Below are 20,986 nucleotides of genomic sequence, written 5' to 3'. Positions count from 1 at the left end.
CAATGGACACAGAAGAAGTGCACAATGCTAACAGTTTTCCAAATACCACTGATTGGTTTCTTCACAATGAGGAGAAAGCCGCCGCTTTTTCTTAGCTCCACTTCAACAAACAACACTCTCACAAAACCTCCCAACCCTGCGTTTTGTTCCCGGACAAAACCTCCTCGACTGTCTAAACGCTCCCACTGAAGGACAAAAAAAAAAAAAAGAAAAGAAAAGAAAAGAAAGAAAGAAAGAAGAAAAAGGAAAAAAGAAAGGAAAAAGAAAAAAAAAGAAAAGAAAAAGAAAAAAAAGAAAGAAAAAAAGGGGGGAAAGGATGGGGGGCGAGCTCTTTCACGATTTTCCCCCTTTTTTCCCCTGCAAGAGAGAAAAAAGAAATTGGGGGGGGGTTGTCATTGAATTAATAATATCAGTCTTGTAAAAGAAGAGGGCTGACCTTTGAGATGCACTGGGCTGAGGGAGAGAGAACGGGGGAGAGATTAATAAAGTTTGGCCGGCGCGCTCTCTGCCTCCGCCGAGCTGCGGGCGCAGGACCGACCCCGACACTGGGGGCGGGCGAGTTGCGGGGAACTTCCCTCGCCCGCAGGGGGCGGCGGCGGCGGGGAGCGCCCGCGCCGAGCCGCGCTCTGATTGGCTGGCGCGCGGGTCCCTCTCTCTGCTCGGGGCAGGCGGTCGGATCCTCTCTCCATCTCCTGCGCCCCTCGCCGAGGCCGCCCGGAGTCAGGGGACGAGAGGGGGGACGGGCGCTGTTTTGTTCCCGTTTCTTGCGGTGGGCGGGGAGGGGGCGAAGAGGGGAGGAAACTGTCCAGAGAAGGGACAATAGCGGCAGCTCCGCGGCTGCCCGGAAGCCGCCTCTCGCGCGGCTGCGGCCCCCAGCGCCGGGGCTTAGGGCTCGGACGGGGTGGATTCCACCTGTTTGCGCCAAGCCTAAAGGCGACACGCCTGGCCCTTCAGAGGTGAGGCTCGTTTAAAGCCTTTGGGCAACCGTGCCTACCTAAAAAATGTCGTCGTGGCTTTTTTAACCCTTTAAAAGAAAGGAAAATCTAAGAAGGGAGGAAAGGAAGAGAGGGAGGGAGGGAGGAGAGAAAAGGATGCGGACAGAGAGAGAGAGAGAGAGACCTCAAGCCCGCAGCTGCGCGCTGCCTCGTCCCCGCTCTGTGTCTGTGGCCACTTTCAGACGTGGACGCGCACACCTAGCTCCTTCTCCACGCGCTTGCCCCAGAGTCGCTCCCACTTACTTCTGCACAGTCTAACTCAGAGCGAGGTTTTCTCCAGACGTAACCTGTTGGCAAGAATCCTGGAGTCAGAGGGGTGATAACCTGGTCACCCCCGTGGGGCCTGCGGACATACCCAAACAACCAAACAGCCGCACAATCTGTTGGCGACGTGACCCTGTGTGCGCACCCCCAGCGGCTTCCCCCCTCCTCTTACTCATCTTTCCAGTCCTCTTCTTATTCATCAGCACTCGGGAGCCTTGCTCCCAGAAAGCGCTGATCTTTGGGAAAAAGGGAGGGGGTGGGAGGGGGCGGGGAATCTTGGAGCCGGTGGGGCCCGAGCTGGAAGGCTCAGGGAGGTAACTAAGATTTAGGGCTGGGGTGATTTCCAGCAAGCCGCAGGAAGTTCCGTGTTGAGAAGTGATGGGCTGCTACAAAAGGGAAAGACGAAGCCTTGAAAGGATTTAATTAACCGTGTCAGGGATAATTACCCCTGGACAGTCCAAATTAGTTTTGCATAATCGCTCAGAACCATATGAATTAACTTATAATATTGCAAAGAGCTCAGGGAATAACAGGAGAGGGATCGTTTTAATTAGTGAATCAGGGTCAAACCAGCAGAGCCTATTTCTCACATTTCCAAAACTTTTCATGGTTTTTAAAATATTATTCCGTTGGGGGAAAACAATGACTTTAAAGAGTTGGGTCGCTTATAAAGACGTGCAGCTCCCAGAGATGGTCTCTGTCAATGGGGAAACTAGTTTAGGACTAGTTGAGTCCTGTATCTTGAGAATTTCTTTCTTGGTGGGCGGAAAATCAAGATATTCCTACAGTTAAAAAAAAAATTTTTTTTTTTCTCTGATAGTCTTCCTGGTGCCCTGTCATTTCCTTTCTAAAATGAAAATCCTGTATATGAAAACTTGTCTAGCCCTGGAAATTCAACCTTCTCCTGCAGAATTTGTAATACTTATATTTTAATGCCATTTGGTATGACAGAATAAAGCCCTTAAGAGGCCAAAAGTTGTACATCATCGTTAGCAGTGATTAGCCTTCCAAATAAAATCTTAAGGTGTAAACAAGGAATATGCCAAAGATACGTGAACACATTACACTGACTTAAGTGGTGGGGCTCTCCCACTAACAAGATAAAGTGGTCAGGCAACTTTCCTCTCTTAAAATGTTACTGGAAACTCATGAAATGCTTTGAACGGTCTGGATGTTTTCAATGGGCTCTGTTCTACTGGTTCATGAATGCCTTTTTTTTTCCCCCCAAGATAATACAACTACTTGGGTTTTTTTTTTTTTATCTTCTTTCCTATTCACGATTAAAAATGTGATAAATCAGGTTTTTGGCTCTGAATAACAATGGCTTGATTTAGATTTCCTAGTAAATCTATTCAAAAGTGAAACAAAGGCTGCCTTTGGAGGATACCTTACACTTCACCTGGACCAGGCACGTAAGGGCAATTCAGATAAAAATCTTGTTAGGAACTCAACAAGAAATAGAGGATTTTCTCTTTTCCCTGGTTCAGGCTTTATTTAAACTCTTTGTTCAAAAAAAATGAACAGAGTGATAGTCGGATTCTAATTTACAGATATAGTTTAGACGTCTAATATTAAATTAGAAGATCACACAAGAAAACCATTTACACATAAAGGTTAAAACCAATACTTAAACTTTTTAAAACTTTATATTACATAAAGTCAAAATGAAACTAAATACATGTTAGCCAACTTCATTCACAAACATTAGTCAAAAATATATACATTTAAAAAGAAACAAAAAGCTATAGTTGAGGTTCTTTTCTCTAAAATGTGTTTTATCATAATTTGCAAATGAATTGCAGGTAATCTAAAAAATAAGCTAATTAGGGAAGGAACTCCAAAACACATTTAAGCGGTTCAAGTTGGTGAAGAAATGCTAGCTGAAAATCAGAGACATCTGTCAAACAATTCTGTTTTTTTTCCAGTTTTGCTAAATAATAAATATATCATTGCCACTCAGACGAAAAAAGTCTGATTTAATCTTAGATAAAATTGCGATTCTGAAATAGTCCCGCAATTTTTAAAAGTTAACTTTGACATTTGCTCAAAATGCTTTAGAGTCTAAAACTGACTCAAATTTAGGGCAACGCAAATAACACATTTTCAGACTCCATGTTTTCACGGACATATACACATTTACAATCTTAAGGTGAACTCAGCCATAAGGGGAAAATAGGAACAGTGCCTTTTATCTTTCTGTAAACTGTGTCAGAAATCCGAGCAAGTGGACTCAGGGAGACTTATCAGCTGTTGTTGTTGTTGTTTTAAGGTATAAAATCGAATTGACAACTTTTCATCTCGCACAGATTTCTTGTTTGCATTCCTTGCTCTTAAGAGCTCTCGCTCTCATTTGCATATGACGTGATAAACAAAAGAAAGCGTGATCATCTCACATACAAAAGGCCAGATTGGAGCCGGTCACTGGTCAAGAATGGATCCGGTCTGTGAGTTCTGCTTGAGAGAACAGAGATTTGCAAAGTCAAAAAGTACAAATGGGGAGCAAGGCCGCTCAGAGCCGTATCGCTCTGAGAAACTAATGACACAGATTAGCTTTTCCCGTGTGCCAGCCATTTCAGACCTAACACTTGAACAGAGTGCATGCGACACAGACCAGGAGGGGGATAGCCCCCCCAAAAAAAACAAAAACAAAAACAAAAAAACAAGATAATGAGAAACAAAAACAAAACCGACAATTAACTTCCAACAAACAAAACTGGAAAGCCCAACATGTCAAAAAAAAAGTTACTCCTCCACCTCCTTGGGCCCAAACGCAACAGGTTCCGAAGTGCAAAGCAAACATCAACTGCTGTCGGATACAACCGCCCTCCTTAAAGTGGGCTGCCGAAGTGCGGGTCTGAAATGATCCTGTGAATCCACACGCACACTCGCCCGAGCACGCGCGCGCTCTGCCACTCGCGCCCCGACTGGCATCTCCGCCTCTGCCTGCACCTATACATCTTATGTACATACAACCCGGGGCCCCCGTCGCGGGAGGGCGCACGGGGAGGCCGCGGAGCTCGTACCTATACATATGTACACGTGCGCACACCGGTCCTCACAAGGCGGCCCCGCGGGGTCATAGCGCGGCGGCGTAGGCCGCGGGGTAGGGGTCCAGCTGAGGCTTGCCCATGCCCGGCAGCAGGATGTAGGCGAGCGGCGGCTGCAGCCCGGGGCTGGGCCACGCGCTGCAGTTGCACGGGATCATGTAGCCCGGGTTGCCCGGGCTGGGGTGCGAGTGCGTGTGCCCCCCGGCGGCCGCCGCCGCCGCTGCAGCCGCCGCCGCCGCGCCGTGGAAGGCGCCGGCGCCCGCGGTCGGGTAGCCCAGCGACGACGCGTACGGGAGGCCGGACGACGACGACGAGATCTCTGCCATCTTGGAGCCCAAGTCGAGCAGCGAGTAGGGGCTGCCGGCGGCCGCGGCGGCGGCTGCGGCGGCGGCGGCGGCTGCCGACTGCGGGAAGAAGACGCGCGCGGCGGCGGCGGCGGCCGCGGCGGCCGCCTTCTCGGGGTTGGCGAGCAGCGATTCGGGCACCAGGCCGCCACCCGCGCCCGCGTGCAGCCCGGCGCCCGCCTTGAGCGCCGGGTGCTCGGCGTCGGCCACGCCGCCCAGGCCGTAGGGCACCGGGAAGGCGAACTTGTCCTTCTTGAGCAGCGTCTTGGGCTTGCGCCGCGGCCGGTACTTGTAGTCGGGGTGCTCCTTCATGTGCATGGCGCGCAGCCGCTTCGCCTCGTCGATGAACGGCCGCTTCTCCGACTCGGTGAGCAGCTTCCACTCGGCGCCCAGGCGCTTGCTGATCTCCGAGTTGTGCATCTTGGGGTTTTCCTGGGCCATCTTGCGCCGCTGAGCCCGCGACCACACCATGAAGGCGTTCATGGGCCGCTTGACGTGGTCCACCGGCTTGGACATGCTCTCGCCGTGCCGCGGCTGCAGCCCGCCGCCGCCGCCGCCCGGGCCGTCGCCCTCCGCCCGGAGGAAATCAATGTTGGCTGTCCGCGGGGACCCGTTCGGCCGGCCCGCGCTCGCCGCGCCCAGCTTCGCGCCCCGGCGTCGCTCCCGCCCGGGGAGAGGGGGCTGGGGGCTGAGCCCAGGGCCGCGCCGCGCCCCGGGCCTCCCTGGTCTCTCCCGCCGGGCGCCCGGGAAGATCCTCTCGGGAGCACAGGAACTTCTCGGCGCTGCCCCCACCCCACGGTGGCAGTGGGCCCTTTGCTTTCTTTTTGTCCTTCCTCTCCGGCTGCGTCGGCTCGCGAACTCCCCGCAGGTAGTCGCGGCCCCGCAGACCTCTCCTCGTCCTCGGTCTTTTCTCTCTCAAACGCCCCGCAGCTCGGAAAGTTGCGTCGCGGGGACCCCACCAAGTTGAGCCGAGGAGCCCGCCGCCGCGTGCTGCCAAGTGCCAAAGGGGGCCCTCGGCGGCTGGAGTGTTTGGGTTCTCCTCGGTGACTTTCTCATTTGACAGTAGCAGATGGGGGTGGGGAAGGAGGGGAGGTGGCCCCGGAGGAGGAAGAGGAGGGGGAGGCGGAGGAGGGTCCGGGCGCAGCGAGGGAACGCAGAGCTCAGCAACGGTTATAAATACAAATACAGCAGCGCCGGCCGGTCTTCCTGACTCGCGGCAGGTCTCGCCGGCGGGAATCCCCCCCACCCCGATCGGCTGGGGGCTCGGGGCGGGGAAGACGTCTGCCGCCCCAGCACCTGCCTCGCGGGTCTTCCTCTCCCGCTGCCGGTCCGGGAAGGAGGCTGGAGGCTTGAGCAAGCCTGGGGTCGCTGGGCCTCAGGGGAAATCCTTCCGGCTCGCCGAGGCGCCGCGTCCCGTAGTCCCCCGGGCCATGTCGGCTCCGCTCGCTCTGAGCTCCTCCAGGGGCACCGGCCGACTCGGGCTCCCGGAGAGCGCCGGGCGTGGAGGGCGGCGCTGCCGCGGTGCGGCGCGGCGGGCCGGCTCCGGGCCGCGTCCCCTCCTGGCTCCTCCCGGCCGCCGCCCGGCACTTGCAACTAACTTCAACCAAGTTTCCTGCGCCGGCGCGCTCGCCCGGCTGCGTGCGCCCGCGTGTGCGCCGCGCCCGGGGCCCCGCTCTCCCGGCTTCTCCGGCCCGAGCCGAGCGGGCGCCGGGCGGAGGTGCTGGAGGAGGGGATTTAAGCAAAACGCGCCATCACCTCTATTCGCAGGTCCGCGCTGGGGCTGCTCCCGCTTCCCCCACTCCCGTAGCACAGGGGGCCCCTTCCTGGCCCAGGCCGCCACTCCGCCGCTCCCGAGGCGGCAGGAGCCCCGTGCACGGGCTCAGGTGAGTGTGGCTACCTGCGTGTGCACGCGCCCGGAGCCGGCGCGGGGTGTGCATGTCCGGCCGCGATGGAGAGTGTGTATATCTGGGGGCATGCGGAGGAGGTGGAGCCCAAGACTCCAGGAGGGAGGAGGGACCAGCGGAGCCTCCTCCCGCTCCCACACCCCCAGGACCGCGAATTAAACTGGAGCCCCTCCGCCCCCTCCATACTCCTCCTCCCACCCCATTCACTGGAGAGCAGGTTGAGGCGAGCGGAGAGCTAGGAGCGCGCCGCGGAGTCTGCGCACTGTTTGGTGCTGGCAACCCCTGGTGTCATCCCGGCCACCCCGGCCCTGGTCGCGGCTCTGGGCTCCTCTGCCCGGAGGAAGGAGGCGCGCAGGAGGAGGAGAGCCTCTCCAACGACGGCAGAAGAGGGCACGCGCTCTAGAAAATGCTGGAGACTTTTCCTAGGAAGAATGCTCATTTTCCTTGGAGGTCCAGATGTTACTGGCAACAGATGCTGCCCGCATTTTCTTGCGCTGGTGACGCACCCAGTCAGAGGTAGTGAAGTGAAAAATAACTCAGGAGGAACTGAGCGTGCTCTTGGCAACCCTTTCGGAACGGAGCTCGCCCAGGGTGAGAATAGGCATCTTTGGCTGACTGTTGAGCTGTTTGAAAAAAATCTGAGTGTTTTGTTTTGTTTCTGTTCTGGTCGACAGAGCCACCTTTACGCAGATCTCTTTAAGGTACAGTTAACTTAACACTATCTCACTTAAATGCACAGCTAGGGGGAAGGTGTTCAGAATCAGTAAGTGTCAAACGTCGCTCCGAAAGAACAAAGTGAAACATACCAATCACTCTGTTCTGAAATCGCTTTATGCTGTTAAGCTCAGTTTCCTTTAGAAAGAGTAGTTTTTTTCCCTCATAATTGACAGGATGCAAAAAAAAAAAAAAAAGCATGCTTTTGTTTGCATATTTTTATCACTTCTTGGTATGCTGCAGCATACTCGTAGCATGATCGGTCTGGAGGTTTTATTCACAAGTTGGCCTGTCCTTCAGGGAGAACTTGCTTGCCTTCTTTCTTTGGCAGTTAGGATAGGACCTAGCCATGCGGTGTACACAAGCAGGAAGTTCTGTAAGCAGTTAACTCTTGAAGACTTCCCCGGGATGTATGTTCATCCCATACCCAGACACACAGACACAGGGCACTGATTGTAGTTGTGAACTTAAATAAAAACTATTTGGGGCCATCAGATATATTTAAAAGTTAGGCTTGTTTTAGTACTCATTTTAAAAATAATGATTATTGCTTTCATTTTAGTTGCTGTGACATACAGAAATGTGAGCCAACAGTGGAATGTATGGGAGTCTGTATTTTTCTTACAGTATCTTACTTTGTATGTTTACTTTGTATGTCCTTGTATTGCTGTATTGCTGAAACAATTGGGCTGATTTCTGTAGAACCATTTTCCTTTACAAGCCCTATAAAGCCACCAGGTCATTCACAGACTCTGGGTGGAGTAACTTTAAAACACTAGCAGGTGTAATTACATAGACTAGAATATTAAATATACTGTTTTGTGATGATAAACTACAAAATTATCATCCCCGAGCTTTCAACCCAACTTCTATAGTAGGTTTGAGACAAAAATATTATACACTGTCATATGAAGAACATACGCATAGGGATGCAAAATTCGAAAAACTGTTATTCACTAAACATTGTGGATAAAGTCGAATCTAATGAAAGTTATCTTAACATATACAGATAAGGACTGAGAAAAGGTATTTATATTGGTGAGTTAAACTATAATCTGCTCTTTGCAAATTTACATTAAAAAACCTATTGTAATAAATTATTACCATGGGAAAAAAATGTTCATACATGGAACTGAAACGTGTGCTTATATGTTAGAACGTCTTAGAGAAAGTAAAATACATAAGCTTCCTTGGATATAGTTTTATAAATCGTGCAGTATTGCCTGTTTAGTGATATTAAGTGACCCAAATTTGAGTTTTAAGTCCAAGAAGGCTGAACTATAGAAAACAAAGGTGCTTTCCATACCTGAAAAGAAAATAGTTCCTGTGTGTTTGTTTGCCTAGTCACCAAATTAAATTTCACACATGTCAAAAGAGGAGAGATTTGGTTTTCAATTTCGGTTTTCAGAGGGTGAATAGCCTTGGCCTACGCCCTTCCCAGCCAAGGCAGGGCCCTCGCAGTAAGCTGGAGTGAAAGGCAGGCAAGGCAGCACTGGTCCTATGAACCAGCCTTCACACTTCTCTGAATCTGACTGAGCTTTTCACAAAGTTTTTATGCCGTCTTCTCTCTTACGTGCCAAAATGTAAATTCAGTTTTAAAGTCCACAGATCGTATGCTCGAATTGAGATGAGGTTATATTTTTGTTCTTTTTTTTTTAACCTAAAGATGAAAAATACCAAGATATAGGAAATAGTGTGTGTGAGTGAAAAGTGAAGGTGAAATAAACTGAATGAGAATTATAAGTTCAGCGGGCTTTATATGGTTTGCTCTTGAGTGGGATCAACCAAAGAAGCCTGTATCTTGAGCGGTAGAGGCGGCGTGGGCTCTGCATTTTCCTTGTGGCCGCTTCATACCCGCGATCACAAATCTGTCTCGCCAGAAACTGAGAGGCAAATTCTGTCCAAAAAAGTTTGTGAGTCTGTATAAATTCAGTTTCTATTTTCCCCCCTGAAGTCCTCCCCAGTCAGTGGTCTTTTTTCCGTTCTAAAGCTTTCACTAGGAGGCAGCAATGAGGTTGTTGGGGAATTCAAAACAAAACAAAACAAAACCAAAAAACAAACTACAAAACCTTGGCAACACCAGACCGACTGGCTTTCTTTCTCTTTCTCTTCCATAAAAGAAGAGAGACTATCTTGTTCCCAAAGGAAGGCAAGGGATCAGAATGAACTAAATCATTTTCCTCCGTCCTTTCAGTCCCCACTCCCATACTGGATTTTCACAGAGCCGGCTCACCAACACATTTTCCTAGAACCACGGAGCTGGTGAACCACAGCAAAGAAAGTCCACTAGTGGGGGACCAAGAGGTGAGCAGAAGAAAGTGACTGAGCAGTAAAGGTGCCGCCTTTACTGGAAGGTAGAGGCGAAGTCTTTGCACCTGGGAACACTAGCAGCCACAGTGAAAGAACTTTGGGGTTCTGGTCTGAAGCAAGTGTAATGAAAGAATTCATAAGGTTTCAGACCTGCATAGAAAGGTAATACAGCCTGTTTGTCCGGTTAAGGAGGAAATGAGCAAACTGTGACAAAAGCTACCTCATCTGGGCTCTTGTCACTGTCCTCGGGCTCCCTAACTCTTGTCCCATCAGCCCCCAAACGGGGGAAAACCCCAAATCTGGAGTCTGCAGAAAGCCGAGGAGATGAAAGAGGCCTTGGATCAGGCACAGCAGGAGCCAACAGCTGCGCAAGTGGACTTTCACTGGCTCCTGCTACATTTTCATCTTTTTGAGATGTCTGTCCCTTTCTTTTCCCCGCTCTTGCCATACCTGGAAACTGGGACTAGACAAGTCAATTAGGGAGACACATTTCCTCATCCTTAGCAGTGCTGGGGCAGGCTAGCATTTTCCAAAAGGAGCTTCTCCTAGATGACAGAGCAAGAAAAACAAAACCCAAAACAGCGCACCCTCCCACTCCCCTGCACCCCGCCAAAAAACACCTAAGGGGGGGAAAAAAAGACAATGCAAATAATCCAAGACAGACAACTTCACAAAGTATTGATTTCAGATCCCAAGACATTCTTCAAAGCAAGGAGAGAATTACCCCTCTAAGGACAAGAGCTTCTTGAAATATGAGGGAGACAGCGGGGAACAAACCCAGAAATGAACGAGGCCATTCAGGCGTACCCTGCGGCCTGTGTAATGAAATCTCGTCCCAACCCATTTGCAAGCGAGGAGACTGCCGTCAGGTGTGGTGGGGCTACTTGTAAATTTCATCACCCCAAGGGCTTTGGTTGTTTTCCAGAAGGAACAAAGCTGAGAGAGAGAGTACCCCTTAAGTGTTCCAGAGGAGTGGTGAAGAAGCCATGCTTCGGGCTTTCCAAACTCGCCGTCTTACTGTCCCCCCTTCCAATGTGCTCCCTGAGTGTTCCTGCTCCTGAGAATGTCTCTTGTCTAAGGATGGGTCTGCTTTCGAGCTCACTTTTTTAGGAGAGCTCTATAAGGTAAGACCTACCGACCGCCATTTGCAATTGCGGAACTGAGCCTCAGAGCAGATGAATCACCTGCCCAAAGTCCCACAACCCAACACAGAGGAATGGCCTTTGAATTAAGCCCATGTCCCTCACCACCAGCACCACCAATCTGAGACCTGGCACAAGACCCAGCCCCCTCCTGGCACAGAATCTTAATTCCACCTCCTTCCTCAGACCTTCTGTGACTCCCTCCATGACCCACCGCCCCTCTGAGGGAGTGCTCAGTGGCATTCTCCCCAGGAAGACGGTCCAAATCCACCTGAGAGGTCATCTCCGCAGGTCTCTTGCTGGCTCCTCTCAGCACAGATTGGGTCCCAGCTGCGATCCACCTTCCCCCTTCTTTGGGCTTCCCACCACAAGCACCCCTCAGTTGCCAGCCCAGAAAGACCCCAATCTCTACCCTCTCTCTGACGGCCGGCTCAGGGTCGCTATATGAGAGTCTCCTACCAGTGACCTCTAATCTCAGTCTTTCTGTTCCTCAACACAAGAGATGTTCCTTGTCCATCCTACCTCTCTCCTTCCCTCTTTTCTTCCCTTATCCCTCTCGACCTTGCTTTTGTGAACTCCAAGTACACAAAGTTGGTATAATCGCAATTCCCACCAGATTTTTGACATGCTTGCCCGATTGCTCCCTCAATGGTCTGTTTGTTTTATAAGGTAACAATGAATCCACCACTCAAAATAAAATCTGCCTATAAACCTATATCAAACCAAATGATCTCCCCAGTGAACTATGTACTTGCCTCCCCTAACCCAATGTAACAATTTTCATTCCTTCCTTTTTTTTTTAAATTTAGCTATATAGTTTTTCATTTATTTATATGTATCCTTTAAAATTCATCAATACGTATCCATTAAAAGAACATTTTTATTTTAATTTTTAATATAATATCTATTAATGAACTGTTTTCATTTAATCATATTGTATGGATTCAATAGTACTGGATATCATTGAGTTTATTCGTCCTAGATGCAATGTAATATTCAATGATATAAATGTACCACAGTGTATTTGCTTATACTCTCCTGTTTTGAGCATGCGGGTTGTTTCCGGTTTTTAACCATGGGAACAGGTTGCCAGAGGCATCCTTGTTCTTGTGTATTATACACATGCAAGAAATGTTACAGGCACAAGGCTGTGAAAATGGGAAATACCTGGTGCTGTACCCCTCTTCCAAGTGTGTCCCTTTGTGTTTGTTTGCCTTTGATTTTTTTTCCTGCGCATTCAAAGAAGTTGTCCTTTATATTTTGTCTAAAGTTCATGGTTATTATCTATGGGCAGGTAGGTCTTATAGGAGCTCTTTCTCCATTTCCAGAATCCATCTGAAATTGAGATGAGGTTTGATTCCCCCCCCCTTAGGATACTCAATTTTCTAGAACCATTAATTGAAAAGACTGCTTTTCTATACTGTTCATTAGTGCCACGTTTGCCATCTGATGTGAGTCAGTTTCTGAGCTCTTTATTTTACTTCATATTATTCATTTTTTCTATTTTTTCACAATATTACACTATCCTAATTCTGGCAGAACAAGTCTTCTCATCTTGTTCTTACTCAAAATTATCTTGGCTTCTCTTGGCCTTTGCATTTCCATATAAATTTTAGAACAGATTTTTAGGTTCCAAATATTCTTTAAACACCTCAAATTTTAACATTATTTTTACTTTTAACTTAAGGTATAATTGGCATAAAACATTATATTAGTTTTAGGTGTACACTGTAATGGTTTGGTATTTGTATACATTATGAAATGATCACCACAATCTAATTTACATCTCTCATCATAAGTAATTGCAAAAACTTTTTTCTTTTGATGAGAACTTTTTAAGATCTACTAAAACCCAAACACTTAAAAAATATTTTATTTATTTATTTGAGAGAGACAGAGAGAAAAAGAGCACTCATGGGGGAAAGGGCCAGTGGGGAGGGGCAAACACTCTACCCCCCGAGCAGGGAGCCCTGACATGAGGCTGGATCCCAGAATCCTGGGATCATGATCTGAGTTGAAGGCAGATGCTTAGCCAACTAAGCCACCTGCCCAACCCAAACCAACCAAAACATTTTAAAAAAGCCTTTTAGTTAAGATTGCTGTGATTCTTGGGGTTCATGTAGGGAGAATTGACATCTTCACAATTTTAACACTTGGAATCCATGAGCCTAGTTTCCTTCCCTTAATTTTGTTCTTCTTTAATAGTCTGTTATCTTACAATTTGCTAGTAGAATTCTTATTCATCTATTATTCCTATGTTTTTAAAACTATTTTTGATGTTATTACAAATAGCACATTTTAAAAATATCTTTTTAAAAAGGTATCTTTTTAAAGATACCTTTAAATCTTCTAAAGATACCTCAAATCTTCTAATGATTTTATATTCTATGGTTGGTATACAGAAATACAATAGATTTTTGTATATTGACTCTGAGTGGCAACCTTGTAAAACCATTTTTTAAAAAGATTTGATTTATTTATTTGACAGAGAGAGAGATCACAAGTAGGCAGAGCAGCAGGCGTGGGGGGTGGGGGGAAGCAGACTCCCTACTGAGCAGAGAACTTGATGTGGGGCTCGATCCCAGGACCCTGAAATCATGATCTGAGCTGTAGGCAGAAGCTTAACACAATAGGCCACCTAGGTGTCCCATAAAACCATTTTAAATTCAAGAAATTTATTTTGGGTTCTTTTGGATTTTCTACCTACAAAATCATCATCTGTAAATAATGGGAGTTTTCTTTCTTCCTTTCCAATCTTGTACACTTTATTTCCTTTTTCTTGTCTTATTGCACTGTCTACACTCCTCAGTTCATTGTTGAACAGAAGTTGTGATAGTGGGCATCTCCACATTTTTCCTGACCTGTGCATGGCATAGTGAGGGGAGGGAGTCATGGTACTCTGTAGAGCTTTTGGCTGTCAGTGATCTACTTCAGTTCTGGTCCCACTGTCACCCAATCATACACCCAAACCCATTTTCCTGGGATTCTACTTGGTTACGCTTTTCTGACTTGGACAGTTTGTTCAACCACCCAGTCTTTTTCTCTAAAACAACAGCAAGCCCACCTGGTTGGGTCCATGAACTCTGCACACTGGAAGAATATCTCCACTGGTATAAATTCCTGCATCTTCCATTCCTCCATCAGCCTGGTGGAGGTATTCGCCGAATATCGTTGCTCATCCCCTGCGTGGTTTTCATATTAGATCGTTTGCTCTGACCTGTCTGAATGCCACTTTGCTATCTTCACCTTGCATTAGGAGCTGTACCTTCTATGCCTGCACCATTAGGGGCTAGGTGGTGGGACTGGTTTTCTCTAGTTTCTTGTACCCCCTATGGAGAAGGTCACTACTTGTCCCAGCCTCAGCACTTGGTGTATTGAGGACAAGACAAGTCCTCCATTCACTCCACATGGTCCATGCCAAAATCAGGATGTTTGTTTCCCCAGCTGCATAATGTTCCCTTTCCTTCTTCTAGAAGCACAGCAAAATAATCCACAAGCAAGCAAATGACCTAAATCCTTCTAATTTTTGCAACTTCAGTGTACTAAGGAGGATACAAGGCAGCAATCCAGAAGCATTAGGGAATGATGGTTAGTCTGAGAGCAGTCTGCTCCTAATCATTCCAGCTGCCTGAGAAGTTGACTCATGACCTCAGTGCACTTATCGCCCCCCTGGTATTTGGAGAGCTGCATTGTATTGTAACGCTTTGTTTGTGCACTAAAGTGTTTCTATACACTAACTTCCTAGTTGACGTGTCCTTTTGTTCATAATCAGCCTCCAATTTCACATTCCAGCCAGTTGTCAGGAGTGGCCAGACGCTGCGATCATAGGCATGCCTGCAGCGCGGATTTCAAGGCACTTTTAAAACAGTATTTGACATTTATGCGTGTACATTGTCTCCTAGCAAATACATCTATTGCTGTCAAACAAAGCCTGGTATTTGATAAAATTTGTCTTTGTTTATTTACTTGAGGCAAAGGGCTTTTTCATTGTGTCCCAGGGCTTGCTTTTTAAGAAAATACTGCCTTTACTCTTTGGACCCAGGAGAGTGAGTTAAGAGGCTGGCAACGACCTGATAAGAAAGTAAGATCAGATTGATTCATTAATAATAATTTGGAGCTGCTTCTTTTATAAGCGTGACATCAAGAGGCTGCTTTCACTGCTCTCTGCTTTACATCTCTTCATGCCCAGCCCAACTGTTTTTCCAGTACCCACACCTCTCTTATTTTTTTTTTCTTATTATTTGACAGAGATCACAAATAGGCAGAGAGGCAGGCAGAGAGAGAGAGGAGGAAGCAGGCTCCCGCTGCAGAGAGCCTGATGCGGGACTCAGTCCCAGGACCCTGAGATCATGACCTGAGCCAAAGGCAGAGGCTTAACCCACTGAACCACCCAGACACCCCCAGTGCTTGCACCTCTTGATTTCAACTATTAACTTACTATGTATTTCCTGACTTCACTTTAAATATCCTAAGGGCAGAGACCATATCTTATTGATCTTTGTATCTCAGTGCCTAATGAGGCCCTGGGCATTGAGTAGGCATGAAATAAATTGCTGAATGAATGAATTCATTCAATGAATGAATTCGCCCCCATGCTGAAGGTCTGTGCACACACCGCCAAGGAGGGTTGAGGACCAAACCTTATGATTCAGGCACAGGATGACAAAGCTAATCTTGATCAGTTATTTAATTAATTAGTCTTAATGACGTCTGGAGGCATGCTGGAAATAAGGAGACCTTGGTAACATCTCTGATCCCCCTAGTAGAACTCCCGCATTCTTGCCTTCTGTAGCCAGGGGACTTGGTCATTATTAAAGTTCTTCATCTTACATTGCAACCAAGGACACATCTGTAGCAAGGACACCAGTTTTTAGAGCTTTCAACTGGAGAAGGTATTTCACCTCTGGTTTTTGAAGATCCCGGAAAATTTACAGCTGGATTAAATCACCATATACCTCTTTTTTTTTTTCCCCCTATAAAATGAAGGAAATACTTAAAACACTTAAAGGTGATTGCAAATCTCACTGGCTACATGCTGATCACCACAAGCTTCTTCTGGGCTTTTGCCATGAATGATGGAGAGTTTACTCTGAAAGCCCAAGGCAGCGAACCCTCAGCCCTTCTATCCAGTGTGTCAGACTCACAGGTGTGCCAAGGTTTGCCTTTTTCCAAAAGCTGTCTTTGAGTCACAAAAGCTACATGTGAATCTTGGGAAGAGAGCAGGTCAAGGGGGACTTAAATATTTTGTTCTGAACTTCTACTATGGGCTGAGTTTGTGACCTTCACCCCCAAATTCGTATGTTGAAGACCTAACCCCCAGTGTGACTGTATTTGAAGGTGGGGCCTATACAGAAGTCAAAAAAAGGTCACAAGGATGGGGCCCTGATCCAACAGGAGTGGTGTCCTTGGAAGAAGAGAAACCAGTGACCGAGCTCACCCTGCGTGCACTCAGAAGAAAGGCCATGGAGGACAAAGCTACTGACTGCAAGCCAGGGAGAGAGAACCTGCTGGAATCTTGATCTCGGACTTCCTAGCCTCTAGAACTGTTAAGAAAAAAAATTATGTTGTTTAAGGCACTCAGTCTGAGGCATTTTATTATGACAACCTGATCTGACTCAGGAACGTTAGAACTGTATTGTTCGATATTTTACATCAAAAAATGTATTTTTGTATTTTTTTTTTTGTCACAATAGAAAGCTAATAAATATAACCCTCATCGTCTGAGAACTTCACTCCACTTCACCCCAGAAATGAAATAAATCATTCTGGGGTAGATAACATCCTTCCTTATTTCCAAAGCATGATGGTTCCACATATAAGTACAGAATAGTTCAATGGCACAAACTATGAAAAATTGTTAATATTATCTTTGCTCGTAGACCAACGGTGGTCTGGGATTCCAAGTTGGGATTAAGGACCTCTATCCACAAGTCTGAGGCAGGGGTCTTTGAGACAGGATGGGTGACTCTGCACTGCTTGGGGTGATGATTCCAGAGGCAAAACTTGCGAGGGTGGGTGAGGAAAGTTACCCGGAGCATTCACACTGCTCTGCTTTTAAGAAATTACTGCAATGAAGTCTATGGGGGGTTGGGATGGCAGACTGAGGGTTAAGGGTATGAATCCTTCACTGTGTTCACTGTGTTGCCATAGAAATGGAATGGGCTGCTTCTACCCCCCATGCTCAATGACGACAGACTTTATGGGAGATGACGGATTGAGGCAAATTCTCTGTTACTCCTTCGGGGAGAGAGAGGTGAAGAAGTAGTAACTCAACCAGTGAATCTGGGCTTGTCTTAGTGTTTGGTTTGACCACAGAGCACAGCAGGATTGTTATAGTGGGACTACTAAGAAGCCTTGCAACTTTCACCTGGGTCTCTTGGTCTCTAGGAGCCCTGAACTTCCGTGTGAAAATTCCAACTACGCTGAGACCCTCTATTTAGAGATATGCTTTCATAGGACCGTTTGACTCAAGCCTTCACTGCCGAGGTGATGAGAGTGATGTTGTTTTGGATCCTCCAGAGTGGCTCATCTGCCCACAGAATCCCACCCCGTGACCTTTTGTCATGCCATATGCGACAGAAGAATTGCCCAGCTGAGCCCTGCCCCTGCACCTGACCTACAAAAGCGTGAGATATAATACAATGCCTGTATCACACCCCTTAGTTTAAGGAAAGCTTGTGATACAGCAACAGAAAACCAGAACAGCCTTCATCTGGACATCAAGGTCAAGGGTATAATAATGAACTAACCAAATCAATCTACTACTTTACAAGTGGCTTCTGTTGAGGATTCCTTCCTTCTCTTGACCTGGAGAAGTCAGATGTAATCTAGCAAGTGAAGGAGGAGAACAGAGGTGGTAAAGCCTGTAGGGGGAGACTTTCTCTCAGTGCAAAGGGAATGATTTAACAGCTGGAGAAATTCTGTATCTGACAGCCTCCTCCCCACCAATCTTACATTAAATACGGTTTTGCAGGGAGGATGGCGAAGTTAGGAGTTCCTATGCAGAGCTGAGACTACTCTGTTGTAATCTCATCTCATTCCCAACCTGAAAACAAGTTAGTCTTTTTTTTTTTTTTTTTCAGTCCTTGCTCAGAAAATTAAGTTTTCTCTTCCAGATTTTCTGGGAGTAGTCAGTCAACAATATATCCTTTACTCTCCACAGGAGAGAGACAAACTTTATATGATCACATATGCCACTTTTCATCTGTACAATTATGTTTTTTTTTAAGATTTTTATTTATTTGAGAGAAGGAGAGACACAGCGAAAGAGGGAACACAAGCAGGGGAAGGGGGAGAGGGAGAAGCAGGCTTCTCGCTGAGCAGGGACCCTGATGCGCAGCTTGATCTCAGGACCCCAGGATCATGCCCCGAGCCTAAGGCAGACGCTTAATGACTGAGCCACCCAGGCACCCTAGGAAATTCTGTAAAAAACCAATGCTTCAAATGTAGAGTATTAGAAGATCTCAATTAAAAAGACAAACACAGGGACTCCAAATATTTCATATTCCTTGTTAATATTTGCCTGGTGTTGGGGAGGTTCTAGGGTCCCAAAATGTAGTCCTTGTTTTAGAGATTATATTCAGGATTACATTTCTTTTTCCTTTTAGACTCTAAATTTGGGGTTTTATTATTTTGAAATAAATGTGAATAAATTATCTTCATTGGTCTGAGAAAGTAATCTGTTATTTAATGAGAGCAAACTGCACATCTAACAATGATACTGTTGAAACAAAACAAAACTGAGTAGCAACAGAAGACCTCCCTAGAAGACATAAGAGCTTTACTGAAAAATGAACATGTAACAAAGGACTTTGATGACCTTCATCTGGGGGTGATTCCACCTCTTTTGCTTTAGCGATGAGCTTTTTACTTTCATCTCTTTGGGGGGATGTGTTGCTTAAGGAAAATATTAGTAATGTCTGCAAAGACAGATTAATAAATTCCATAGCCGACTGGACTCCTACTCAACTTGATGAATCAGTGGTTTTGTGGTTTCTGACATCAGCAGAGCCCATCAATTAAAATACATACTGCAATGAATGAGTTTTTAATTATAAACACGCTGAATAGCACACTATCATAGAGAATAAACAATATGTATTAAAAAGGCAGGTAGGAGCAGCACAACATAAGGTACAGTAAACCAGAAATCACACGCTCTGTGTTTGAGTTCCTTCTCTGCTTGGTTTCCAGCTAATTTTTGGAGCCTCGGTCTTATCATCCGCAAAATAGTCCCCCCGTCCTAACTCACTTGTGAAGTTGAATTGAATAAAATGAGGCAATGCAGATGAGTGGTAAGTTGTTGTTTTTCAGAAAAAAATCTGTTAACTGGGCAAGCCAAGGGTAGAGAACAGAGGTGTGTTTGGTTTCCTGGAGAGTGCGGGCAAGATGGCTGCTCATTAGGTCTAGTGCAGAGACACCTCCAGAGCCCCTCAGAGGTTGAACTAGCTGGAACTGTTCATGCTATCTTCCCCCACAGGATGTTTTCCATGTTAAGGCACATTATAAGGCTTGTTTACTCTGCCTCCTCTGTAAGCTCTTTGATGCTCAACACCCTTCTTTATCCCTCCCAAGACTCCGTCATCAGGGCAAGCATTCGTGTCATACTGTACTTCTTTAAAGCTTCCTTATTAGGATATATTCACCACACAATTCACTCATTAAAAGTGTACAAGTCGATGTTTTTAGAGTTGTGCAACCATTACAACAATCAGTTTTAGGCCATTTTTATCACTAAAAGAAACGTCATTTGAAGGAAGGAAGGAAGAAAGAAAAGAAAAGAAGGCAAGAAGAGAGAGAGAAAGGAGGAAGGAAGGAAGATTATATTCATTAGCAGGCAAACAGTGTTGTACCTCAGCTGCCTCATCCCCCCTGAGCCCCGATAGCCCCGAGCAACCACTAACCTACCTTCTGTCTCTACAGATTTGCCCACTGTGGACATGTCACATAATCATGTAATATGTGGTCTTTTGCGAAGGACATCTTTCATTAAGCACCATGCTTTCAAGGTTCATCTATGTTGTAGCATATATCAATGGTTTATTCAGTTTTATTGTCGAATAATAGTCTTTTGTATGGCTGTACTCCATTTTATTTATCCATTGATCAGTTGATGGACATTGAGGTTGTCTCTATAATGTAGCTATTATGAATACTGTCGTCATGAACATTTATGTAGAAGTTGTTCTGTGAACATAGGCTTTTACTTTTCTTGTACATGCCCAGGAGTGGAATTATTAGTGATATGGAAACTCTGTTGGACCTTCAGATGAACTCCTTGTCTCTAGAATGATAATGTAATAAGGGTCTTAGCTAACTGTTTAGCTATTTTCCAAAGCAACTGTACATCTGTAAATCCCTATTAGCAGCTTACAAGGGTGCCAATTTTTCCACATCCTGGCCAACCCTTGTTATTATCTGTCTTTTTGGTTCCAGCCACCGTAGTTGGTAGAAATGGCATTTCCTGTGATTTGATTTGCCTTTACTTGCTAGCTAATAGGTTTGAGTTTCTTTTTAATGCGTTTTGATCAATTATATATCATTTTTTGGAAAGATGTCTGTTCTTTGTTCACTTTTAATTGGGCTGTCTTCTTAAATATTGAGTTGTAAGAGCTCTTTTTGAAATAGGGGAGTGTGAATCCTTCAACCTTGTTCTTTTTCAAGATTGTTTGGTTGTCTAGAGTTCTTTGCATTTAAATCAGTTTGTTGATATCTACCAAAAAGTCCAGCTGGGATTTCTGTGTGTATTGTGTTGAATCTATATATCGATTTACAGAGTTTTACCATCTTATGTATTAAACCCTTGGGAACATGAGCATGGTATGCCTTTTCGTTTATTAAGATCTTTGTTTCAACAGTGTTTTGTGGTTTTTAGTGCACAAGTGCAGCTTGTTAAATTTATTCCCACATACTTTTTGGTTTTTGATACTATTGTAAATTAAATTGCTTACTTAATTTTCAGATTGTGTGATAATAGTGTATAGAAATATGATTGGGGGGCGCCTGGGTGGCTCAGTGGGTTAAGCCGCTGCCTTCGGCTCAGGTCATGATCTCAGGGTCCTGGGATCGAGTCCCACATGGGGCTCTCTGCTTGGCAGGGAGCCTGCTTCCTCCTCTCTCTCTCTCTGCCTGCCTCTCCAACTACTTGTGATTTTTTTCTGTCAAATAAATAAATAAAATTTAAAAAAAAAGAAAAAGAAATATGATTGGGGCACCTGGGTGGCTCAGTGGGTTGAGCTCTGCCTTCGGCTCATATCATGAACTCAG

General features: G+C 46.2%; 1 protein-coding gene across 1 annotated transcript; it reads right to left on the bottom strand.

Moving 5' to 3' along the window:
* Positions 1-1,138: 1,138 nt before the first annotated feature.
* On the bottom strand, positions 1,139-5,565 carry SOX21 (SRY-box transcription factor 21). Its single transcript, XM_032315018.1, has one exon. It carries the CDS (start codon positions 5,164-5,166, stop codon positions 4,336-4,338), a length of 831 nt encoding a protein of 276 aa, XP_032170909.1. The 5' UTR covers positions 5,167-5,565; the 3' UTR covers positions 1,139-4,335.
* Between the last annotated feature and the right edge of the window lie 15,421 nt (positions 5,566-20,986).

Source organism: Mustela erminea, chromosome 15, assembly GCF_009829155.1.
Source record: "Mustela erminea isolate mMusErm1 chromosome 15, mMusErm1.Pri, whole genome shotgun sequence".
NCBI lineage: Eukaryota > Metazoa > Chordata > Mammalia > Carnivora > Mustelidae > Mustela > Mustela erminea.
Note: the sequence above shows the minus strand (reverse complement) of the source record. Positions and strands in the feature narration are given on the sequence as shown.